The sequence below is a fragment of the Cucurbita pepo genome, chromosome 10, assembly GCF_057944985.1.
Source record: "Cucurbita pepo subsp. pepo isolate OVF chromosome 10, ASM5794498v1, whole genome shotgun sequence".
Classification (NCBI taxonomy): domain Eukaryota; kingdom Viridiplantae; phylum Streptophyta; class Magnoliopsida; order Cucurbitales; family Cucurbitaceae; genus Cucurbita; species Cucurbita pepo.
In genome coordinates, this window is record NC_141807.1 from 19,496,735 (window position 1) to 19,522,428 (window position 25,694).

The window sequence follows — 25,694 nt, forward strand, 5'->3', positions numbered from 1 at the left end:
TGCAGAGTCACAAACAACTCAAGAAACAAAGAAACTCAGTCACTAATAATCAAAAGAAATCATTTTTGATGTGGAAGATCAAACAGAGCTGCAACCGCAGAGCATACTAAGAATTAAAAGAGTTCAGACAACCTCGCTCTGAAACCAGATTGTTGAACAGAACTCTCTATGGGAAACACTCGAACTCTTTATTAAGACCGATCGAGAAGAGATGACAAGACACTCTATAAAATACTACTGCTTATTTCTTGGAATGAAAACCCAGGTAGGGTGGAGGAGTATTTATATAGAGGCTAGAAAAATTTATTACCAAAATTTCTCCACCTTTTTTCTAAAATATCTAAATCTTTTCCTAAAACAATTCGGTAAATTTATTCCTAAAATACCGGAATCATTTTCCACAGATAAATATATAATGGGCTCATACAATTTTTGGGTTGGATCTTATTGGGCCAGTGATGATATTTTAATATGCCATTTACAAGCGATTATGTGACACTCACTCTCAACATGAAGTGAGTATGCCAACTTGAAATCGCGTCGCTTACGACCTGCTGAGCTACGTTGATGGAACTTTAGTTTTACCACCTCAGTTTAAACTAGCAACATCCTCAACACTCAACATCAAATATTTCGAGTGGAAAGCAGCCGATCAATGACTTCTTTGTCTCCTGATCTCCTTTCTCATTGAGGAAGTCATTGCTGTCATTGTTGGTCTCTCCAATGGATGTGATGTTTAGCTTGTCTTGGAGACTACGTTCAACCATAGTTTGAAAGCCCAGGAAATGAGACTCAAGGATGACTTGTAGCTAATGCGCGACACCAAATCTGTTGTTGAGTATGCTCATACCTTCAAAGCAATCCTTGACCAGCTTCATGCCATTGACTTATTAAATAAAACTATGATCCTTAAATTTAGTTAAGTTGTTTGGACCCTTTAAATTTTTTAATTCATGGAAGAGAGTAAATTTGGCCTGCCATTTTTGGCTAACTTGAGCGAAGTTTTAGCCCACTTCCTATTTTTGTAATTAGGTTTCTTATTTAAAGAATTCAACTGAATCAGAAATAAATATCGGGTCTTCAGCAAATTCTCTCCCTCTCTCTTTTTACTTTCCGCTATTATTTCTTCGAAGGAACTTTCTTCGACCGTTTGTTTTTCGTCGATGTTTTGCCAGAAGTCAACATAGCTAACCCGTCAAGGACATTAATAAAGTGCACGAGTTTCTTCGTGGACCCGACACTAATTTTTCAACATTCTATATTACTTAGATGGCTTTCACCATTCTCCCTATTTTTTCAGATTTAGTCTCTAAAGCTGAAAGTTTTGAGTTGTTACAACGCTCCCATAAGTCTTCTGACTTCTCATCTGCGACATTCATAGCCACTAATCGTGGCTGCAACCATGAAAGTCACCCTATTTCCCGTAGCAACTAATGAGATCATTTTCAGTCTTATGACAACAACTCTTCCAATCGAGGATGTACCCACTCGGGTCAAGGTCGTCGACCACCTTGCTGTTAGATATGTTGCATGAAGGATCACTATGTTGATCACTGCAACCAACGGTATGCATGGACTGAATATGCTCATGCTCACCTTGCCGAAGCTTTCAACACGTCCTATTCTTAGACATTGGGGCTTCGGCCCATCTGACCATTGATCCATCCATTTTGGATCAGTTTAAAAATTACACGAATAAATGTTCCGTGATTGTAGGAAAAATGTGCCGATCTACTAATTACCATCACCGGTACACTTTCTCTTGTTCCAACTATTCACTTATTAGATGTCTTGGTTGTCTCTCGTCTCATTAAAAAACTTCTTTTAATTAACAAATTAACCTATGATTTTCTTCCCTCCGTTACATTTACTAATAATCTTTTTACTATCCAGAATAATCAAACAAGAAGAGTGATGACGAGTAGTAGAAGGGATGAGGGCTATATGTGTTGGAGCGTAACAACTCTGCCTTTATTTCTATTTTAGAAAACAATTCTCTAGGTCCTTCACATGATTTATGGATGCTTGGTTGGGTTATGTGAATTATTCTATTAAATATAAAAAAAATAAAAATAAAAATAAAAATAAAAATAAAAATAAAAGAGGATATCTTTCTCTTACGTCTTTACCTTCTCCATCACTATGTAGTACATGCCAACTTGCGAAAAGTCATTGATTGGCTTATTCCCGCAATGAACATAGTTTGTATCATATGTTAAATCGTTTACTCATGTAATCTTTGGGATCCTTCCTCGTCAAATTCAATTCGAGTTTTCTTTACTGTGTTATTTTTTATTGATGATTATTCCCGTTCACTCGAATTTACCCTTTAAAATTTTGAATATGATTTCTTTGATGTTTTTTATCAATTTCAAAAATTTGTAGAAAACCAATATTCTGCTCGTATAAAAAAATTTCAAAGCGATGGGGTGCCGAATTTACTAGCACTTGCTTCGAAGCTCACTTATGTACTTTTGGCACTCATCATCAAGATTTATGATTTTTTTTTCTCACAAGATCATATTCTTAGGTCCACATTTCGTCAAATCCTCAAAATGGTAAACATATTGAATTCTTACAAAAGTCATTCTTATCCATGCAAATCAAGAGGACACACAACAAGCATAGATAGTTTGGGCAAGATTATTTAGTACGTCTTAGATACAAAGACGCCTCAAAATTAATTTTAAGCACAATTAAAGAAACAATAACAAGCATAGATGGTTTGCGCACGATCAGTAGGTATGCACGTATGTGAGACATCTTGGTGCTTTTCCCAACATTTTTTTCCACAATCATCGAGTATGCACCCATGATCATACAATCTTTCTTCACATCTTTCGCCCGTCGAGACTCCTTCACATACCAAAGTCATTGCTACTACAAAATTAAAATTAAAATTAATTAAACACTATGCTTATAAAAACAAAATTTTAAGGCTAAACTATTTTAACGATTATGACAGTCCCATGTATGAACATCAAAGCCTTGAGATATATCAGATATGGATGACGATAATGTTTGTAATACTCATAATAAGATATAATTTATATGAAGAAGAGAACCGGCAAAGATAAGAACAACAACGATAGCGATGCGAAAAGGAGAAAGCTTTGTCATGTTTTTAGAGAGAATGCAAAGTGTAGTTTTGTTGAGTGAATTGCAAAGAATTGAGGTAGAGGAGGTTTAAATATACATTTCTTTAACAAATACATCATAATTAGTTTTCTAATTTAATAAATATTACAACCAAATTACGAGCTCATCTACTTCATTGGGTTATGTTGCTATTTTGGTACAAATTTTACAATCAATTCGGTTTATTTTCTTTGTTACAAATCACTTTTTATTCGCTTAATTTTTGTGAAAGTAGTAATTTCGTCCTTTTACTTTCAATTTTATAACAATTTAGTTCATCTAACTTCATCGCTTGGTTCTTGTTCCGAAAATTATTGTTAAGACTCCGAGATATTTCTTGTATAGGTAGATCCATTAATTAATTAGGGACACATTATAAATCATTATTATTGCCAAAACAAGTCTAATTAATAAAAATAATAAAATAATTGAAACAAATTTCTTGCTCGTTGTTTTTAAGCTCATGGGATGGTGGATAGAACATTGTCAAAATAAATAAATAAATAAATAAAACAAATTCGTTAAGAATGAGAAACAAAACTGGAATTAAAAATTCAATATTCATTAAAGTTCACACGTTTAAATAGAATACAAGTTATTGTTAGGATCGATACCAGTTGTTAGGATCGCTCAACAACGCACACATTCAATCAAGATGAACACAAAGAATAGGAAAGAGAAAATACAAGGAGAAATATTGGTTAAAGGTTTTAGCAATGACTTTAAGTATGCACAACCAGATATAATATAGAAAAGGAAGAAAGTAGATTTTGAGAGCACAACCTCGTATATATATGGTTTCAATTTACTAAATATGGCTTCCAAACATTACAAATATATTTCTATCCAATCTTTATCTGTTATATATATATATATATATATAAAGCACATATGTTTGGTTGTTTTAGGTAGAATTTATTCGAGTATTATTTTCAGGAACTTCAATTTGATCCCTTTTTTTGATGAAAATGTTTAATTAGGTAAAAACGTCCCCTAATGTAGACTCATACATGAGGGCGTTATACTTACTAAATATTATGTTATAACAGCTCAAACCCACTATTAATAGATATTGTGTGCTTTGGCCCGTTATATATCTACGTCAACCTCAGTTTTAAAACACGTCTACTAAGGAGAGGTTTCCACACCCTTATAAGGGATGTTTCGTTCCCCTCTCCAACCGATGTCGGATCTCACAATCCACCTCTCTTGGAGACTAGCATCGTCGCTAGCACATTGTTCGGTATCTGTCTCTAATACTATTTGTAACGGTCCAAGCTCACCCCTAGTAGATATTGTCCGCTTGGCCTATTACGTATCCACGTCAACCACACGATTATAAAACGCATCTACTGAGAAGAGGTTTTCACACCCTTATAAGGGATGCTTCGTTACCCTCTCCAACCGATGTGGGGGATCTCATAATCCACTCCCTGGAAGATAGAGTCCTCGTTGACACACTGTTCAGTGTCTGGCTCTAATATCATTTGTAACCGTCCAAGCCCAACGCTGGCAAATATTGTTAACTTTTGGCTCGTTATAATCACCGTCAACTCATAATTTTAGAACGTGTCTACTAGGGGGAAGTTTTTCATGAACCAATTTTAAAAATCATGTATCAAAAGAGTAAAGTTGAAACTAAAACAATATATTCTTAGGGACTAAATGATTAATTCTTTTTTGTTTCATGGTGCTGAGTTGGTTTGGGGGATTCCAAAGGAAATAATGAAAGCAACTCTCGTTGAGCATAGCCAGCCTTTGACCTTGGAGATGGACGCAAATAGAATCCCCTTTCTTTGATTGCCTTCTCTTCTAACACCTTATTTGACTCCTTTTCGTCCTCCCCCGTCGACAGCTTTGACGAGATCTTCGAAGGCATCCCGACCGGGCTCGTAACGTTGCTAGGATTCTCGCCCAGCTTGGAATGGGAAGGACATGGTTTCACAATTTGCAACTTTGGTCTAGTCAAGTGTCTCCTTTCATGGAGTTTGGAGGTCGTAGTTGACCTCTTTGATCCAACTGCTTTCGATGGTGGCGTGTGGGTTTCTGATGGCCCGGTTAGACGTTGTACAACCTCTTGAAACGTTCTCGTGTTGGTCTGTATGAACGTCGTCAAAGGTGTACACACGACACGACTTTGGCTGCCTCCCTTCTCCATCACAATGCTACCTTATTAAGAAAGAACTTTGAGAATTGAAAGAGAAGAAAAAAAAAAGGGGGGAAAGAATTGTTCCCATCAAAATTAAAAAGTAAAAAATTGTTTCATTCACAAGAAAATGCTATTTTTACTTTTACTTTTATTTTTTTACCAAAAAGAGACTTGGTCAACTCCGTTGACCAAAATTCACTTCTCCAACTCGTTGTCTTTTGATATCCCAAAATCCATATGGTTATAAAGAAATTCGAAGACTCGTGCAATGTTTTAAATGTCGATGTTGACGAAAATGTCGTGGTCTTGTATTTATTGATAAAATTTCAATATCGATATATTTTTTAAAAAAATAAAGATTCATAGAGCGTATTTAATTTCTTGTGATTAATTTACGTATATTTTTGTAGATTTTTTGGGTTCGGTTTTGATAAAATATTGATTCACTTTTAATGTCGATACTGAACTGATGGACGTATGATTTAGTTTGTTGATGTGCAAATTTAAGGATGAAAAATCTCACCGAGCCTTATATGCTTCAACGGAAAATTCTTTTGTCTGAGGTGACCTAAAAAACAAAGAAAACTATACAAGGATGTAGTGGGAAGAGGTGACATGCAAAATAGAGAAAATTGCACAATGGTTTGATGCTTGCCACACTATGTCATAATCGCACTTCTGCAACAGTGGGACGACGATTGTGAAACACTTGTTTTAATCTAGCGAACAAGTCAGTCGTGAGAAATTCGAACTTTGTAAACAATATCGACGTATGCTCGAGGCTGAGGTCACGTTTGCAAGAAATGTTTTAAATAATGTGAGTGAGTAAATAAATTTGAAAATAATTTGAAAGAATATAATTAGTCGCATCCCCGGGTAAATTTTGCGGCATTTTAGCTCTGGTGTGTGTAGAGATGGTTTTGGTGAACGGTTATTCACACTCATATTGACGCCATATGAAATAGTAAAGACTTGTCTAAGATGAGGGCAGTAAAAGGAGTTTGGAATAGGCATGTGGCCATGGACAAGTATGACCGTGACACAATCCACTCCGCTTCGATGTGAGACCCCCACCAAATCCACCCCTTTTCGGTGCCAGCATCCTTGTTGGCACACCACCTCGTGTCACCCCCCTTTGAGGCTCAACCTCTTCGCTGGCACATCACCCCGTGTCTGGCTCTTATACCATTTGTAACGGTCCAAGCCCAAGCGCACCACTAGTAGATATTGTCCTCTTTGAGCTTTCCCTTTCGAGCTTCCCCAAACGCGTCTGCTAAGAATTGGTTTCCACACCCTTATAAAGGGTGTTTTGTTCTCCTCCCCAACCAATGTGGGATTCTCACATCTTCACTCTTAGAAGCATTTATATGGAAATAAACCCAAGGAAAAGTATGGAACAGATTACCTTGATGATCAAGATCAAGAGTAAAGAAAACTCGTGATTCGAATCACTTCACAAGAGGTTTGATCAATACCACTTGAATGACTCTAGCATACAAGTTCTAAACACAGGAATTTGCAAAGAAAAATTTAGCTCTCAACAAAGCTAAAATAGAAATTTTATTCTTAATTCCAAAATCTTATGTCTTTAATCAAACAAAGGAAGACTTTATAGAGCCTTTACAACCTTAACCTATGTGAGACATAACTTCCAAATTAAATGAGGTAGTAAATGAGAAATACCCATAACCTCCCTATTAAAATGGCTAGTGTAACGCTCCTAATTTTCTCCACCCTAATTAGTGACGTTACCTTATACTCGTCAAATCAACAGGACAAGAGTTCACATGGGACAGTCTCAATAACGAAAATGCATTCATCAATTTAAGCAGTTCATACCTAGGAAAACAATTGCGACAACCTAGCCTAGAAGTAATAACAGAGAACTAGAGGAAACAATTTGCAAAACTAAGAACCCAAAAGAATCCAACAGGCGCCTACGACACAACAAACTCTCCTCAAGATTTCCATAGCCCTTCGCATCATCCACCGTCACCCGTACATGGGAGCCTTGCCCTTTCCTGAAAATATTGGTAGCACGTGGCTTGAGTATTATATAAAATACCCAGTAAGTCGCCCCACTGTTGGGGTTAAGCATATATTCATACATTCGGATACAAGCAGTCGCACACAATACATCTACATGTCACACACGATACACATACATGACGCACGCAACACACATACATGTCACACAGAATACCCATACATGTCGCACATCATTACCATACATGTCGCACAATGTTAGAAGAACGAAGCTGAAAGAGGGGTTTGTCTTCCATTCCTTCCCATGGCCTTAGGTCCTTGCCTTGTCCGGGCGGGGGTGGATGCATGGTAATTTCCCACACATGACCCACGAATGTGACTGTGGGCCCACCAGGCGAACTCGCAAGCGAACTCCCTGGGCCTGGCTTGGTCGGGTATGTATGACATACAATACCGGACGCCACGGACGAAGGAGGGCCTGCATGATATCGTGGCGAACACAATATCGAATATACGCATCCATACCATCAGTAGCATAACGAGGGAGTGCCCCAGGTACATAACCATAGCGTGCATGAGGTTCTTAAGATTTACCTCCATGGCATTACACATACGACGCTCCATCCCCTCGCCGCATTACATAGCATAACCGGGTCCACATTAGGCAAGCATAACATAGCATAACCGGGTCCACATTGAGCAAGCATATCCTAGCATACTAGTCATCTCATTCATGGCATGTGGGGTTCTCATTACAATCATGACATGTCAATCAAGCTCATCATACATACAGGGCGACAAAACGCGTCACAACATCATATTCATAAACATGGCATACATAGCAATTCACTGCAAGAATCACATACATAAACAAAGCATGCATAGCATTTCACGGCAAGAAACATCTAACCTAGCATACAGCAACAACATATGGTGCATGCAAGGGCCACAGGGCACGCACCAACATACATACATAACTAACGCCAACAGTAAGGTTACTTACCTCCTTGGCCTTGACCGAAGTCGCCCACAACGCTAACTCCAGCGCCTGACTACCTCCTATAAGACAACATGATACACTTAGAGCGCCTTCACAACTATCCCTCGTGCCTAGCTACCAAGTACGTCCCTATCGCAAGCTATTTGTCAAAAATGGAGTTATATTGACCTCAGATGGTTGAAACGATGGTGGAAATGGCTCCGGAAGGGTCGAAAACCTAGGAATCGGTATACTATTCGGATGTTGAGCTGCCAAGCGGCACTTAGCCGAGCCGGAGGTTCACGAAGCCGCCGGTGGAGCAGAAACCGATGGCTGCGACGAACACCGTCGGTGCAGGGTTTCTGGCGCGCCTCCGATTTGGGCCACAAAGGGGACGAGGCTCCGAGGTGGTGTCCGAACGCGAGCTGCACGCTGGCTGAGACGTCTCGCAGAATGCCGGGGGTCCCGCCTGCGCTGCGTCTTCCTCGTCCAAAAGTCCCGAGGGTCCAAATCGCAGGGCTTGGCTACTGTCGACGGTGGATGCGTCGTCGTTCGTCCGTTCTCCAGTGGCGCGTCGGCTTCCTCCTGCTTTAAACCACACTAGCGCTCCCTTCTCCCTAAAGGAGGCGGCCACTCCTAGGGTTTACGGGAGCCTGAGTGGATCCCGCCGAAATCTCATGATTTTCGGCGGGGGCCCCCTTTGTTTTCTCTCTCTCTCTCTCTCCTCAGAAGGTGTATCGTTACAGCTAGTTAACGGTAGAATAGGGTAACTATGTGGGTTACAATATAACCTTAACTCCTATATTTAAAACTAGCTTAAATATGACAAATAAATAGTTAAATTATAATTAAATAGTGGAATGAATGAGATGTGCTTATTAGTCATCCTTGTACTAGTTTCATAAATTCAGCTGGGTTCATTTAAATGCAACTTAAAGTGCATTTAATTCATCTCTTTCTTGAAGCTCAACTTTGCACAACATATAAGGAAAGTCTCCAACGTCTTCTAGAATTTCCTTTGATGAGCTCACCATAGCTTGAATATAAGTGTATAAGGTTTGTTATAGCTTCTTGGCTCTCGTCCTTGTAATTGGACCTTGAGGTATGGAAATTCCTTGGCCGTGGTTCATATGCTAGAAGAGCTTGTGTTCGTTTATGGGGTCCGGGTCATGAGGTGTAGCATCCAAATTTTGAGGGTTAGGTTGAGTTTTAAATTATGACAACCCAACCAATTAAACCCAAAAATAGCGAGCTAGGTTGAGTTGGGTTATGAACTCTATTCCAGTTGTTTGGGTCACCAACCTCGGTGGATCCAAAAGATTTTTCCAGCTCATCCTAACCTAACTCGCATACACTCTTACGTAAGCACCGTTGCACGAGGGGGATACAACGCTAAATCCCCAACAACACTAAATCCCACAATTAAAGATAAATAAACTAAGCTCAACAAAAACAACTAGCTTTCGTCGATCCCTTATCATGTCTCGTATTTCGTATCACTAATCCTGTAGAGACTTTAATCACTTGCATAATCTATTCGTGAGTCCATACTTAACCACACGTACTTAGTAAGTACCTCACACATTAGAAGCTATTAAATAACATACCACGACCTACAATACATCATGTTTCTTACACACAAGCTAGACATGCTCAAGATACACAAAAACATATTAACATATATATCATACTCAATTCAAGGATTATACGCACATAATTCTCACTTATTTTGAACTTTATCTCCGTAAATTTTTCATTTATTTTTTGGGGGACTGGGGCAGATTATCTATGGTGAATTCGTGGGGATCGAGTTTTCCATGATTTCTCGACCATAATAACAATTATTTTAAAAACTTAAATAAATAATTTTAAATATGTAAAAAAATGATAAAATATCATAATAAAGACAATAATATTTCATAAGAAAAAAAAAAAAAAAAAAGGAGAGTGCACCTAATGAATCCAATAGATTTATGAATCGAAATAAGCAATATACCAAAAGTGTTTATGAATTCAAAGGTTCACGAACCAAATTTTCATGATAATTGTCAACCATCAATCTCGTTTTTGTTCTCAAGAGGTGTAAGTTTACCATGAGAGTTTGGCTAGAGTTCATTTCCCACTTATTTGGATCTTTTTCGGCAGGTCAGCCGTGACTCTCATGGATCACTTATCTTTGTCGATTACAAACTTTTGAGAAGAATAAGACCAATCAACGCTTTATTGAAGGAATCAAATCCTTTATGATTAAGCATATGAGGGGTCGTGTCTTCCCAAAATGGTCGAGTCAAATTCGTTAGTAATCATCTGGGCGCTTAGTGTCCAAAGCATGTTGTCTATGGTCATAGGTCAGATGTCTCAACCATGTTTGTCTAGTACATGTTGTCCATGGTCGCATGCTCGTTTCAAACCTCTTTTACTTGTTTCATGTTAGATATACTTTTATTATTATTGTTGTGTCAATACAGGAGTGTATGACCGTGTCTACATCCCGAAGGCTAAAATGCTCCAAGATAGACTATAGGAGATGTGACTAGTTGTTAATTCTTCCTACCTTGGTTATATGCTATCAAAGCCATTGTTGTTGCTTATTCCTTTTTAGCTTATAACATAGCTTTCTTTAAAATTGTTTTCAACGTATTTTCTTGTTCCAATTTTCTAAAATATTTCTCTAAGACGTGACCCGAGACTCGAACATATGTCGATATCATTGCTGAATTGCAAATTTTACACGATTGACTTGTTTGTTGGGTTAGAACAAGTGTCACACAATCGTTGTCCCACTGCTCCAAAAGTGCAATTGTGTCAATAATTTTTACATTTACATAACTAATAATTTAAAATATAATGATGCAATTTTTAGCAGCCAAAAAAATTTAATGAAAATAATCTAATTGTTTTATAGAAATTAATATAAGTAATGGGCATTGGGTGAAAATGTAAAATCTTGAAGTTAATGGGCCCAATAAGAATTAACTAAAAATTCAAGAATAAAATCAAAATTAAAAAATAAATATGTAATTATTTCGAGACCAAAAAAAAAAAGAGAGCTAATATAAGAGATATTTGTAGTTGCATAAGCATAATACATAGCTGGATTTATGATTTTTATATTTTCTGCGTGACGTGGCAATCGTAAGAGAAAAATTAAAAAAAAAATAAAAAACAAATCTTTGCTTTTTATATATAACACCAAAGCTTCTTCTTGTAAACTCTCTCACGAATCTCTCTCTCTCTCTGCGCCGATCTCTTCGATTTGCACAGAGGGAAGAAGAAAATGGCGACGCCGGCGGTAGAGGGAGGTCCAGGCGGCGGCGGAGGAGGAGTAGCGGCAGCACCAAGAGCAGGGCAACAGCAACAAGGAGGCTTCGCACAGTCTCTTACTGGAGTCATTAGGATCGCCGTCTTCTGGTACTTCGCTTCTAAATTTTTCGCCCCCAAGAAGCCCTCTGATCCTGCTATCCTCATGTCCAATCTCTTTCAGAAGGGTGAACCGCTGGTAATTTTGTAATTAGATTGTTAGATGTGTTTTTGAATAATTGATGATTCCGTTGTACTTGCTGTTTTTCGTGTTTTGTATTGCGAGTAATTGTTTCAATAATTTTTTAATCGATTTACGTGACAATATTGTATTTCTTTGTATGGATTTTCTTGGAAATTCTAACTGAGCCGGCTGGATGCCGAGAAGGGTATAGACTATCTTTTTCACTCTCGAAGTTATAGGCGGCCAGTTAGGTTTTCGATGTTTATCGTTGGAGATTTAGGTGATTGGAATTTTCAACTCTGTTATTGTTGACTACAGGAGAGATCCTAAAGCTTCTATGTTATGCGTTTAGCATGTGATGTAAATACTCAACTTAATGCAAATCTTGGCATTGAATTTATGTCAAGAGCACATACCGGGTTCTTCCGCTGTTGAGTTCTCTCCTATGTTATCATTTTTTTTTTTTTTTTTTTTTTTTACTTATTTTCGGGCATGCGTGAAGGCCTGAAATCAGATATGTGTTGTTTCACTCGTTGCACTCAATTCATGTGAAAAAGATGAATTGAGAGACACGAACATTATGTAAAAATTGAAAAAGATTTCAATTTCTTTATTCTGATTGGGACAACCACCTGACGGTATTAGGAAATCCACAGATTTTTAGTAAATTTAGGTTGATCGCCACCATCTAGTTTGAACTCACTCCCTTTTTTTTTTTCTTTTTCTTCTCTAGTCTGAATGACCTCCATGGTGGTTCAAGGCATTTGTTGAATCTTGTTCTAGGTTTACTGAGAGTTGCCTATTTTTGATGTTCAAGCAGTTATTGCCATATATTATAAAACTTTTATGTTCTCAACTTCTTATGATAAATATTATGTAGGTTTTTGTTAGTTACTTTTATCTATCTGTAGCAGAATTTTTTCTTTCTATTTTTTATTTTTAGTTATAGGTCCTGTAAATTGTTACCAGTTGCATTAATTTCCTTCAGGATATGTGGGTGTATCTATCTGAGCATGAAAGGTTTACCGACTTTGGAAATGAAGGTGCGCTTGTTTGGCATGAGAATGGTATACCTTATGCTATATGGGGGCCAGAAAGTGTCAGATCTCTTTCATTGAAGTACTATCCATCTGAGGTACTGTTAAACCATTACAGACGCATCTGCATATTGCCTTTTTAGTCCCTGGTTAGTTCTTGATGTTAGAGGGTTTTGATGCAATAGCTCTTCTTATAGGATTTGAAACAAAATGGATCGCTGTATGCACACGTCTTCTTTGCACGGTCAGGATACACTCCAGACCCCAATGATCCAGAGTTTCAGCCTCTTGCTGCATTTGGAAGGACACATCGTAAGATCTTATATTTTTCCGTGTTATCTTGAGCTTTAGATTTTTTGTTTCCTCTGTAATCAAGCAACAGATAATATATCGGTACTTGAGGATGTGTACTTCAATTCATTTCAGCTATCGTGATATATTTGCCCAAGTCAAAAGCAGATAAGAAGAAGAGTTTGTTAGGCAATTCTGAAGGTTCTGATGCTGGTGAAATTCTGAAGGAGGTGATTCCTTTACCGTTGAATAGTTCGGTTTGTAAATTTTGTTCACTGATATAAGAGTCATGCATATGTGTTTGGCATAAGAGATATTAATTAGGCAATGCATACTTGAATCATGCTTTATGTGCTCTGTTCTTTTTTTTTTTTTTTTTTTTTTTTGTTCCGATGAGTTTTTTGTAACTACTGTATTCTTCTTTTGGGGAGAATCACATTTATTACTATTTTTGTTATCATCAAGTACAATTATTTCTCCTGAAAGATAGTCGCATGTATAAACCTGAAGAAAATTATTTAGAATCTGCAGAAAGATCGGTGATGTCGGACTTTCAGTTTCTGATGCTTGTACTTCACGAGATGGGGAGAGAAGCATGTTGATTGGATAGACTCTACTCATATAGTGCAAGTGTATAACTAAATATATTTCACCGCATATTGATACTTTTAGCATTTAATATGCTATGAATAACCAATATGATAAAAACGTTATGCTATGCAATGCTATGCTATGCTATGCATTAGTTATATATGTAGAAATTTGCAGAAGTACCTCGATAGTGGTCAAAGATATATCACCAACGCTCCTTATGGGCACCAGGATATTTAAGTTTTGTGTTTATTAGAATGACATGAAATAGATTGCTCAATGGAAATGAAGTAATTGTGTTTGGGATCATAGTTTCGGAGTGTACTTTCCATTATCTATCCACTGATTCAAATTGCACTAGCATTTCTATCCTGTCCTATTGTCGTGTTACCTTGTTTTCTTAATGGCTTTCATTTGATTGTACATCGATATTCAAGAATTCTCAGTCTTCTGTAGTGCTTACAATCTTGAGCCGTTTTGTTCTAAACAAATGTCACTTTTTGTTGCTCAAGGTTGTTGATGATAACCAAGTTGATCTGAAAGATGATGGTCCTGTGGAGTGGGTTTCCTATTGGAAACCAAATGTGACTATTAATCTAGTTGACGATTTTACTGGGTATGTTTTCTACATTTTAATCTTTAATCTCTGCAAGTTTTTAGAGCAATAAAATTATGAAAAATTATTAGTTAGTACAGTGATTAGAAGGTTCTTGCACTTAAAATTAATGTTTCATATATATATATATATATATATATATATTTGCTTTTATTAATTTCTTAAAAAAAATATTTATGATAACTATTTTTTGTACTTTACTCTTTATAAATCAAATATGTTGAATCTAGTATGTTGTCTTGGCATACCAATTTATTTCTGTAACTTCTATCATGTGGATTAATTGATCTATTTATGTATAGACAGTAACACAGACAACCACATGTTTTCTTGTTATCTCCTATGCATTAGTCTCGTTTGGGATTCACTAATACCTAAGAAGTTCATTCTTTCTTTTTTCTTTTTTTTTTCTTTTTTTTTTGCAGATATCCTCACAATGGTGTTCCACCGAATATTGCTCCTTGTATCCTTATATATTCCTCTGCCCATCTTCATAAATTTGTTTTTTTTTTTTTTTCTTATTGTGCTTCAAGGCTATATAAGTAACAAAGGAAATACAAAAGTGGTTGATTGAAAATCTAATATAGTTAAGAGTATTTCAGAAGTTCTCATTAAGTTTTATGCATGACACTTTCATTTTTTCTTTTTCTTTTTTCTGAATTCATATTTGTTTGCATTAAACGAGCTATGAGTTGTGATGAGTTTTGTTACAACTATGTTGAGGGCCTTCTTAAGTTTTCAAGATACGATGTAAACTCATTTTGTATGTTTTATAGTTTTGTGGTGCCTGTTTTGTTGCCTTCGGGGGTCCTGCTTCTTCTTCTTTTGTTTGGGGTTTCTTTGCCCTCTCTCATAAAGGAGTCGTTAGCGGTGACCTCTTTGCTCTTGCTTTTAAGAAATTCCTTTGTTGTCTAGGGAAGAAGGGATTATTGGCTTTTCATCTCCTTGTCCTTCTCAGGCATTTTTTCCCCTAGTTCTCTTCTTTCTTCTAAGGACTGTGCTGTTTTCTTTGTGACCCTTTTGTTTCTTTGCTCGAGAAGATTAAGATCCCCAAGAAGGTGAAGTTCTTTGCTCGATAGGTCTTGCATGAAAAATTTAATACTACTGCGTACCAGTACACTCTTCCTTATTTTGGGGCTTCAATGGTGCTCACTTTGTAGAGGTGGGAGGACCCAAACCATATCCTTTGGAGTTGCCATTGTGCCCACTTGATATGGTCGAGGTTCGTGGATGCTTTTAGAGTCTCTTTGGTTTGGGGCAGAGATTGTAGAGCTATAATGGAGGTGGTTTTGTAGGGAGAGGGAAAAGTCCCTTGTAGGTTTTTTTCTCGCCCCATTCTAAGTCCCTTGTAGGTTTTTTTCTCGCCCCATTCTTTTGGGTAGATATGAGGGGAGTTGTGGGAGGTTAGATATGAGGCTCACAGAGAAAAATGAAAGAATATGAGGGCATACACGAAAATAATGCTCACAAAAAATAGCCAAACTGTCAAGAGTAATGAGTCCAAGTGAATAATTACAAAAGGGCCTAAAATACAGATTACAAAAGCTCTATCTTTTTCTTTATTTTAAAAAGGAGCTCTATATTTGATCAGTCTTTAGAAGTGTGCTTCCTCTTAATTAAGTTGTTTATATTTTATTTCTTGTCTCATGTTGCCAACAATTAATTTAGTAATTGAGTGCAAAGTGCAAGGTCATTGTTGTTGTAGCAGGAGGTGGAATTTCATGGTTTTAATGCTTTCTATTTAGTACTCTTTGCCACGAGAAAGGTTTATTTGATATGAATGACTGACCTTGCTGCCAAAATGATTGTTGCACACTAGGTTTCATTTCTTTTCCCCTTCCTAAAACATTTGAGTACGATAAATAGTATATTTTGTATTTTTTCTCTTTATTATCCGGTACTTGCTGAATTGGCACAACAGTAGGCTGGAATATCATTTTAAAGTTGATGGATGGATTTTGTTTGGCATGCCAAACATAGAAATTGAAACAGAAAATTTGGCTTTGACTTTCTTAACTTTAGTAGACTTGAATGTTGAGCCCACTACAGGAAACTACTATCCCACCATTTTCTTCAACGAGTTTTGGCTACTTAGAGACAAATTGGTTCGAATCAATGAGACAGTGAAGGAGCTGGTACTTAATCTAGAAGTGGCTCCGATAAGCATGACCAAGTGGCAGTTATTCCTCCAGATTGATCAGTCATTCCAGATTCACCGTAGCTATGGAAGCATGCTTGAAGGCGAGGCTGATGAGTTGAAGGTACTGACTCTCCTTAAACTTGGGTTTTCTCTTTTTTTCTTTTTTTCTTTTTTTCTTTTTTTCTTTTTTTCTTTTTTTTGAACAATTTGTAATCTGAGGAGTGGCTCTCTGAGGGGAGTAGAAAGAGAACCAAGAATCTGAAGAAAGAGTTACTAGAAAAGCCTTAACAAATTCACACCTAAAAAGTTCGACCCTGTTCTCATACTCCAGCAAATTGGTGCTAATGCATCTTGTGTAGGGCTTTCTACGGGAATAAACATACATCCTATTTTTGATGTGGCTCTGCTCCAGATGGATTTATTTTGGCTATTTGAACTTGAGTACAAGTTCTTTTTCTCGGAGGGTGAATTGATGTAGATTTCTTTAAGAATTTTTGGATTTTCATTAGTTTTCTTGCAATCTTTCAAGTTTCAAGATCCTGCAAATCTTGATCATGAAATTCTTTAGTCTTAAGTTTTATGCGTAGGTTAGCCTGACTCCTATGGTTAGAGGTTTTCTGTTATTTGTATTTTATTCAGCTTTAAATAGCCGTGTTGTAATTTGTGAAGGGGTCTTTTTGAAGAGATAATTGTGCTGTCTTAAACCATATAGGTTAGATAATTAATGCAACAAAATGCTATTTTTTTCCGCCCAATGTTTATCCAAATGGTGATTGGTGAATTATATTTCAGCGGGTGTTCTTGGAAGGAAATCCCTATCTCCTGGCAGTTACCATGGTTGTCTCATTACTTCATTCAGTTTTTGACATGCTCGCCTTCAAGAATGGTAAAGAAATGTTTGGTCACTTTTTACTTTATTAGTCAATTCTTTATTATCCTGTGAAACATGTGTACTTTGCTAACTTCTGGTGATTCTACTTCAGATATCCAATTTTGGAACAAAAATAAATCTATGGAAGGACTTTCTGCTAAGTCTGTCATTGTCAGCTTCATATCTCAACTGATTGTCTTCTTGTATCTACTTGATAATGATACTTCGTGGATGATCCTTGCAAGTTCTGGTATTGGTTGCTGTATTGAGTTCTGGAAAATAGGAAAAGCTATGCATATTGAGGTAGGTATTATTTTTTATTTTCTTCGCTGCTCCCAAGTATTTTTTTCTTTTTTTCATTCATTTATTATATATCCATATGTTTGTGTATATATTGGCACATTATCTTAATAAGCAGCATTCATTCATATTTGCAAAGTTCTCTTTCTGTGCACTCCTTAGGGTAGGCTTTATTGTGGTGCAAATACTTGAGACTTTCCGTTCCGTTATCGGTGCAAATACTTAGACCATAGGGTCATATATATATATATATAGTAGGGTCAAGTGGTTGTCACGGGTCCACATACTTGCAGATATCAAAAGGGAAAAAAAAAGTGTTTTTTTTTTTCCTTAGATGATTGCATTTGCCCATTATTAATTCTCTCTTATTTTTCTAAGAACCTTATTCATCCGTTCTATAAATGTTTAGTGTGTCTTCTTCATAATAGTAGTGCAATTGTGTATCATCCCTCATTATCATTTTTCATTCTATTCCAGATTGATAGGAGTGGAAGGATTCCTATGTTGAGATTCCGTGATCGCGAGTCATATGCAGGAAATAAGACGAAGGAGTATGATGATCTTGCAATGAAGTATTTGTCCTATGTGCTTTTCCTCCTTGTTGGTTGCTCATCTGTTTATTCACTCATGTACGAACAACATAAGAGCTGGTATTCTTGGATTCTTTCTTCACTCACAAGCTGTGTATACATGTTCGGTAAGTCACTTTAAAGCCTTTTTGGCATGCTTTTTCACCTTGCTTGTAACATTTTCTGGTGTGTGATCTTACTTAAAATCCTGATTCGTTTGTTCAAAAATGCATTAGACTTATTTTTCTAAATGCCAGAGGTCACTTGTGCATTAGACGTATGTACGTTGTAGTGAAAATTTCAATAAAACAGGTTTTTCATGTGGGATTGCAAGGGTATGTCAATGTCTAAATAATTATAATTAATCAGCTGGGTCTAGTCCATGTTCTCATACGCGGCTATATGTTGGTAACGTGCAACTTTTTCACCAAATAGGATAAAATGTGTTTTTAACATGCAATTTGTATGTGCACATGTATGTTTAGTTTCACAAATCAATATCAGGATAAAAGCACGAGTACTCGTTATTGCGTCGTCATTCGGAGGTTCTGATTATTGGGAAATTTGTTATGATATCTGAATTTGGATTCCTTGCAGGGTTCATTATGATGTGCCCTCAGTTGTTCATTAATTACAAGCTCAAGTCTGTGGCTCATCTACCCTGGAGACAGATGACATACAAGTTCCTTAATACCATCATCGACGACCTATTTGCTTTTGTCATCAAAATGCCAACCCTACACCGGCTTTCAGTGTTCCGAGATGGTGAGAAAATTGTCGATGGAAGTCCAATGTTTTTGTTTCGTTATTATCAAATAGTATATGTGGAAGAGATATTTGATTGATGCCTGTAAATTGGTTGCCCTGCAGATCTCATATTTCTGATCTATCTATATCAAAGATGGGTTTACCCGGTGGACAAGAAACGTATAAACGAATTTGGTTTCGGTGGCGAAGATGATCAAGCCGCCGAGACATCAAATGCGAATGCAATAGAAGACGACGACAAGAAAACTAATTAACTGCAAATCCTTCTTACAGTTCTTAGAATGTATAATTCAGTGACATGCAAAAACGCAAACAGGCATTTTAGTAGTTTATGTTTTGTTTTTGTTAACACAAGTTTTAAGGTTTTGTTTCTGATTGCGGGGCTCCTATAATGGATTCATGTTTTTAGCCCTTCTGCTTCCTTTAGTGAATTTGATTATTTATTATGAGTTCTTTTTTTCCCCTACAAAATCACTTTCCAGGATAAACTTTTTTCATGTTCTTCAATTCTAATGTAAGTTTAGGTGTGTCGAGATACTGTATTTATGAACTTGGCATGTTGGAGGAATTGCGACATTGGATTAGAAGTCATCAAATCATAGGAATGCAAGTGTAGGACAATCTCATCTATTCTTCGGTTCAATATCTATTCTTTAAAATCTTGACCATAGTGATCTTCTTTATCCATTGTGTCATACGCAACATTGGTATGTGAAATGGGTTGTGAATGATAGTGAGAGTGAGTGACAGTGTTGATCTATCTATCACAAGTCCTATTCATAACAAGATCTCATACGAGCCAATGACTCAAGCTCAACCTGCACTTCGTCTCAAATCTCAACATCCCTCTCATAGGTGGTAGGTGATCCTTCGTCAACAAGTCTCAAATTCGTAATTTGAAAAAATAGAAAAATTACTGAAGTCGTCAAAACTACATCAGAGGAATGAAACTCATATGAATTTATTATTATTATTTTAAATCTTTTACCTTTAAATTAAGCGTACATATTCTATTTTTCATTTCTACCTTCAAACATAGCTATTTTACTAACTCACATTTATCAGAAAAAAGAAGATATTAACTATATATATATATATCTCGCAATTGGACTCTGAGCAACCCTCTCCCAGTTGATCGGCCCAAGAAGGCCCAACCTGAATCCGGAAGAACAATCCATCCTACGCGCCCTCGGAATTGCCGTCATGTCGCCAAACCAATTTGTCCCTTTATCATTCCATCGGCCTCTTCGATAACTCTAAAGGTCATCCTCAATTCACCTTTGCATCTGGTCGCATTTGATAGCTTCAGAGATTTGGGCGCCTCCAATTTCTTCACGGCACTATATATATCCACTTCAAATCCACCATAACAACCGATTCTTAATTCCTTATTGTCCTTCTACTGCTCAATCTGCCCATCCCATGTTCATGGATTGTCAGTTCAGGACCCCTTCTTCACCTGCCGCTGCCTTCGTCCCATCTTCTCTCAATAACGGAACGCTCTTACCCAGAGGATTTGTTTCCTCCCCAAGAAGAACACATTTCCCCTCCTGGGTCTCTCAGATTTCTGTAAGAAATTGCGTTAGTGGCCATCTTCAGCTTAAGTCATCAAATGGGCATCCCTTGAATGCAGTTTTTTTACCAGATGGTGCGTAATTTTTGGTATACTCTTTATTTTCTGGTCTGGTTCAATGCCCTGTTTCTAGAATTCTTATAATTATTTGTTTTTATGGGTTTTTGGGTTTTGAAAATTAAGTGTCTAAACACTATTTCTACATTTTTTTTTTTAATTTGTTATCTACTTTTGACTTATGTGTTCAAAATTCAAGCAGTTTTGACAACTTCAGAAAGAAAATAGTTTTTAAAGATTTGACTATTGTATAGAAATGGTGAGATAACGAGTTTAATTTTCAAAAATTTAAAATAAAAAGTCAAATTATTATCAAGGGGCCTTACTTTTACTGATTAGGATACTCTTGATGCGTTCATATAAATTCTCATTCTTAAGTGCTCATTGATTCTGGTGTCTGGAAAAAAATGAAATGACAATTTGTGAAAGCTGCAATTATTTGAAATATTTCTGTTTATTTGCTTCCAATGTATGCTTAAACTTGAGTGGGATATGAACTTAGGTAGTCCTGGAAGTTCTCTTTTCAATGAACAAATTGCACTTCAAGAGGAAGAAAAATCTGTTTTGGATTCGGGAAAAGTTCAATCTACACTCAGTATAACTGTTGTTGGAGCTTCAGGGGACCTGGCAAAAAAGAAGATCTTCCCTGCACTTTTTGCTCTTTATTATGAGGATTGTCTACCAGAGGTATTATTATCTCATACAACAACTCTGCCTTCGATTTCGTAGTCTGCAAAGCTGACTAATTCCTTCGTTTTCTTTCTCGTTTTCAGGATTTTACCGTGTTAGGGTATGCTCGAACTAGTATGACCGATGAGCAACTCCGAACTATGATTAGTAAAACTTTGACTTGCAGAATTGATAAGAGGTATTGCAGATCTTGTTTGATAACGATTTTGTTTGTTTGTTTGTTTGTTTGTTTTTATAACTTTGGTTGGATTTTGAAAACTTTTTTAGAAAGTAGATGACAAAACAAAGAAACTCCGAGGTGAAAGTAATGTTTATAAGCTTAATTTATAAAAACTAAGAACCAGAAATTAGACGGGACTGTAGGTATTGCGAACATTTATGATTACGAACTTTTGCTTCTGTTTGCATATATTGATAAGCAACATGGATTACAGGGCAAACTGTGAGGACAAGATGGATGAGTTTTTAAAAAGATGCTTTTACCATTCTGGTCAGTATAGCTCCGAGGAAGATTTCGCTGAGTTGGACAGGAAGTTGAAAGAAAAAGAGGTAATTTTCGGGCTCCCGATGCTAGATAAGTAAGATTCTATAGAATAGTAAACCATTATTGGTAGTCATTAACAGCACTAAAAAGTATACGAGTATAAAATGCTATAGAAAGCTCCTTCTAAACCGAGGGTGGGTTTATGCTATTGAGTCGGTGTTCTTTAATCGTTTTTCCACTTATTTGAGATAGTTTCACTTATTCTTGAGCAGTTCAAGCATGACTGTTGTACTGGCTTTGATTTCTCGTCTTTGTTGCATTATTTCGAAGTTGTGTACTGGTCTATCGTTTGGTCACGTTAGTTCGTTGGTTCGTTGGCACTGAGGTGGAAATGAGAAGGCCTCGATAACAATTTCAACCTTGTTTTAATAAGGGGTTTTTTAGATTCTATTTTTGAAATTTATGTTTGTTTATTTTCAATTTCTAATTATGTTTTTACGTTTGTTAAGGAAACACTTTCGTTCCTATTCGAATTCTAAAAACGAAAACAACTTTTACTTTTTTTGTTTTCAAAACCTGTCGGGTTGACAGGTTTTGAAAACAAAAGTGGATAAAAAAACATAGAAGTTTATGGGTCGAAGTAGTGTTTATAAGCTTAATTTTCAGAAGCTTAAAACAAAAAACTAAACGTTGTTGTAGTGTAACTTAGAAGCTTAATGATCAAAAACCAAAAACTAAAAGTCAAATGATTATCAAACGAGGCCTTAGTTGTTACTATTGAGTTATTTATTTGTAGTGATTCAGTCGTTTGAAATGAAATTAGATTATCCCTTAAGGTTTCTAATGCCAAATGTTGCACCGTTCGGAAGTTTGATAAATAGAACTAGTTCACTAGCATGTACGTTGGCACGGGCACTCTTGGCCACAGTTATTCGATTATACTCTCCCATATGCTGAAGTCGAGGATATGTTAGAACTTTGGCTTTTCAAGAGCAATATGGATTTGTCATGGTTGTCGTGAGCGAAATTAGACTCGTCCTCTTTCGGACGCCTACATATTCATGTGCATCATAGCAATTTGATTGAAACAATCTGTTCTATGTTTTGGATCTTTTTATAATAAATTTCTTCATTACAGGATGGAAAAGTTTCAAATAGGTTATTTTATTTATCAATTCCTCCAAACATATTCGTCGACGTTGTCAAGTGTGCTAGCCAACGGGCATCTTCAGAAAGTGGTTGGACTAGAGTCATTGTCGAAAAGCCATTTGGCCGTGACTCAGATTCTTCGGGTGAGCTAACGAGAAGCTTAAAGAAATATCTCACAGAAGACCAAATATTTAGGTGAGAAACCTCTTACACGAATCGAATGCCAGATATAAAGAAAGAAACTGACTCTTATGATAATTTGTATAGGATTGATCATTATTTGGGCAAGGAGCTCGTAGAGAATCTGTCGGTTCTTCGATTCTCCAATCTTGTTTTTGAGCCTCTTTGGTCGAGGAGCTATATCCGCAATGTTCAACTGATATTTTCGGAGGACTTTGGAACCGAGGGGCGGGGCGGGTGAGTGTCACATCCTTCTGATATTGCAGTTCGAGAAATGATATTAGGGTCGACAAGGTTAGTCAACTGTGCTTTGTTCTTTTTCCAGGTACTTTGATAACTATGGAATCATACGAGATATAATGCAAAACCATCTCCTTCAAATTTTGGCTCTATTTGCTATGGAGACGCCTGTTAGTTTAGATGCGGAGGACATCAGGAATGAAAAGGTACCCAATTAGTTCTCTTATGCTTTTGATGCCCTGTAACATGTAGAAGAGCATAGTTTTGATACTGGTTTAATCACTCCTTCTAGTTTGTGTCGATATCGTTTTGGATGGTAAATATGTTTAATAGGTCTCTGAATTTTCAAGTGTGTTTCTAATAAGTCCGTTAATTTTGAACTTTGTGGTTATATTGAACACAAACTTAAAGACCCTACTCCGACTAGTGCCTCGCACTGTCTAATGACTAGCTCTGATACCATTTGTAACAGCCCAAGCCAACTGTTAGTAGATATTGTACGCTAGCCCGTTACGTATCGCCGTCAACCTCACGGTTTTTAAAACGTGTCTACTAGGAAGAGGTTTCCAAACCCTTGTAAGGAATATTTCGTTCTCCTCTCCAACCAATATGGGATCTCACAATTCACCTCCTTAGGGCCCAATGTGTCCTTGCTGGCACACTGCTCGGTGTCTAGCTCGAATACCATTGTAACAGCTCAAACCCACCCGTACTAGATATTGCCCGCTTTGGCCCGTTACGTATCGTCGTCAACCTCACGGTTTTTAAAACACGTCTACTAAGAAGAGGTTTTCACACCCTTAGAAGGAATGTTTCGTTTTCTCTAACCAATGTGGGATCTCACAATCCACTCTGTCGGGTGCCCAACGCCTCATTGGCACACCGCTCAGTGTCTAGCTCTGATACCATTTATAACAGCTCAAACCCACCGCTAGCAGATATTGTCTGCTTTGGCCCGTTACATATCGGCGTCAGCCTCGTAAATATTTAGTAGAAAGATTCCTTAGCGCTTGACGGTATGGTCACTTGTAATGATGATTAGCTAATATCATTGTGATTCAGGTTAAGGTCCTGAAGTCCATGAGACCCCTGCAACTCGAAGATGTAGTTGTTGGGCAATACAAAGGGCACAGCAAGGGTGGGAAATCGTACCCTGCTTATACAGATGACCCAACTGTTCCCAACGATAGCATCACTCCGACGTTTGCAGCAGCCGCTATTTTCGTCGATAACGCGAGATGGGATGGGGTGCCGTTCTTGATGAAAGCTGGAAAGGCTCTACATACAAGGAGGTTGTTATTTCATTGATTGTTTTAGTAGCATTTTGAGCACGTTATGGTAATTTAAATTTGAATAACCTCACACGTTTGTTATGATATCTCCAGAGCAGAGATCAGGGTTCAGTTCAGACATGTCCCAGGTAACTTGTACAAGAGGAGCTTTGGAACAGATTTGGACAAAGCTACTAACGAGCTCGTCTTGCGTGTTCAACCCGACGAGGCTATTTATTTGAAGATCAACAATAAAGTTCCTGGTCTCGGGATGCGATTAGATCGTAGTGATCTCAACTTGCTGTATCGATCTAGGTATGGTAGAGGATGGGGTTGCTTTATGTTTTAGGTTTCCGATTTCGTTGACAATTGAATGATCATGTGAAGGTACCCGAGCGAGATACCAGATGCGTATGAGAGGTTGCTTTTAGACGCTGTTGAAGGGGAGCGAAGGCTATTCATCAGAAGCGATGAGCTCGATGCTGCGTGGTCGTTGTTCACTCCATTGTTGAATGAACTTGAAGAGAAAAAGATCGCACCAGAGCTTTATCCCTACGGCAGCAGGGGGCCGGTCGGGGCTCACTACTTAGCTGCAAAGTACAACGTAAGATGGGGAGATTTGGGCGAGGACCGTGAGCCTTAGGTACGTAGGGCATCTCGATGTACAATTGGTATGGCCATGGGTTAGTAGTTCATATTTCTCAGCAAAATGATAGATTATGTGTACAATTGTGCTTAGCTCACAGTGGATTAAGGTTTCAATTCAATTAAGGGAATGAATTTGCAGTAATAAAATGCCTATGCCTATGTTGACTTCTACTACCAAAGTTGTATTTTACTTTCTCATTGGCATTGTGACTTATTCTAAATGTACTTTGAAAGAGCGATTGTTTTAGTCCCGTTTTTTGTTTTTATCTTTTTCTCGATTGCAATTTTAGCACAACACGAGAGCTTATACCTTTGATCTCGAATGTTAATATGTGAGAATGAGGGATTCGAACGTTTGACCTCTTGGTTTGAGATGAAAGAATGTGTCGGTGGAGAATTCGTGAATATTGTCACATGCTTGAGAAGTGGGGAGTTGACCCACTATCAAAGGGAGGTCCTTTCAATTTATTGAACGGTTCCCAC

General features: G+C 37.2%; 3 protein-coding genes across 3 annotated transcripts; 2 read left to right on the forward strand and 1 right to left on the reverse strand.

The window, feature by feature from the left end:
- Positions 1 to 4,807: 4,807 nt before the first annotated feature.
- LOC147790946 (VQ motif-containing protein 31-like) lies at positions 4,808 to 5,296 on the reverse strand. The gene has a single exon (XM_087127881.1). The coding sequence runs from the start codon at positions 5,294 to 5,296 to the stop codon at positions 4,808 to 4,810; it is 489 nt and encodes a 162-aa protein (XP_086984007.1).
- A 6,158-nt stretch (positions 5,297 to 11,454) lies between these two features.
- Positions 11,455 to 19,368, forward strand: LOC111803784 (uncharacterized). The gene is made up of 12 exons (XM_023688327.2): positions 11,455 to 11,751; positions 12,725 to 12,871; positions 12,971 to 13,085; positions 13,200 to 13,294; positions 14,168 to 14,271; positions 14,697 to 14,734; positions 16,297 to 16,532; positions 17,204 to 17,297; positions 17,395 to 17,585; positions 18,060 to 18,279; positions 18,749 to 18,916; positions 19,022 to 19,368. The coding sequence occupies exons 1-12, from the start codon at positions 11,530 to 11,532 to the stop codon at positions 19,171 to 19,173; spliced, it is 1,782 nt and encodes a 593-aa protein (XP_023544095.1). The 5' UTR covers positions 11,455 to 11,529; the 3' UTR covers positions 19,174 to 19,368.
- Positions 19,369 to 20,144: 776 nt separating this feature from the next.
- Positions 20,145 to 25,382, forward strand: LOC111804002 (glucose-6-phosphate 1-dehydrogenase, chloroplastic). Its single transcript, XM_023688641.2, has 10 exons — positions 20,145 to 20,567; positions 21,052 to 21,236; positions 21,323 to 21,417; positions 21,674 to 21,788; positions 22,862 to 23,067; positions 23,140 to 23,289; positions 23,378 to 23,498; positions 24,355 to 24,584; positions 24,678 to 24,878; positions 24,951 to 25,382. The coding sequence occupies exons 1-10, from the start codon at positions 20,342 to 20,344 to the stop codon at positions 25,204 to 25,206; spliced, it is 1,785 nt and encodes a 594-aa protein (XP_023544409.1). The 5' UTR covers positions 20,145 to 20,341; the 3' UTR covers positions 25,207 to 25,382.
- Positions 25,383 to 25,694: the final 312 nt, after the last annotated feature.

What these genes read in the sequence shown, in the direction of transcription:
- LOC147790946 (XM_087127881.1), bottom strand. Translation starts at nt 5,296, where the DNA reads ATGGAGAAGGGAGGCAGCCAAAGTCGTGTCGTGTGTACACCTTTGACG.
- LOC111803784 (XM_023688327.2), top strand. Translation starts at nt 11,530, where the DNA reads ATGGCGACGCCGGCGGTAGAGGGAGGTCCAGGCGGCGGCGGAGGAGGA. An exon ending in CTAGTTGACGATTTTACTGG is followed by an intron (nt 14,272 to 14,696) that starts GTATGTTTTCTA and finishes TTTTTTTTGCAG; the next exon opens with ATATCCTCACAATGGTGTTC. An exon ending in AAGCTGTGTATACATGTTCG is followed by an intron (nt 18,280 to 18,748) that starts GTAAGTCACTTT and finishes GATTCCTTGCAG; the next exon opens with GGTTCATTATGATGTGCCCT.
- LOC111804002 (XM_023688641.2), top strand. Translation starts at nt 20,342, where the DNA reads ATGTTCATGGATTGTCAGTTCAGGACCCCTTCTTCACCTGCCGCTGCC. An exon ending in ATGAGGATTGTCTACCAGAG is followed by an intron (nt 21,237 to 21,322) that starts GTATTATTATCT and finishes TCTCGTTTTCAG; the next exon opens with GATTTTACCGTGTTAGGGTA. An exon ending in GGAAGTTGAAAGAAAAAGAG is followed by an intron (nt 21,789 to 22,861) that starts GTAATTTTCGGG and finishes TCTTCATTACAG; the next exon opens with GATGGAAAAGTTTCAAATAG.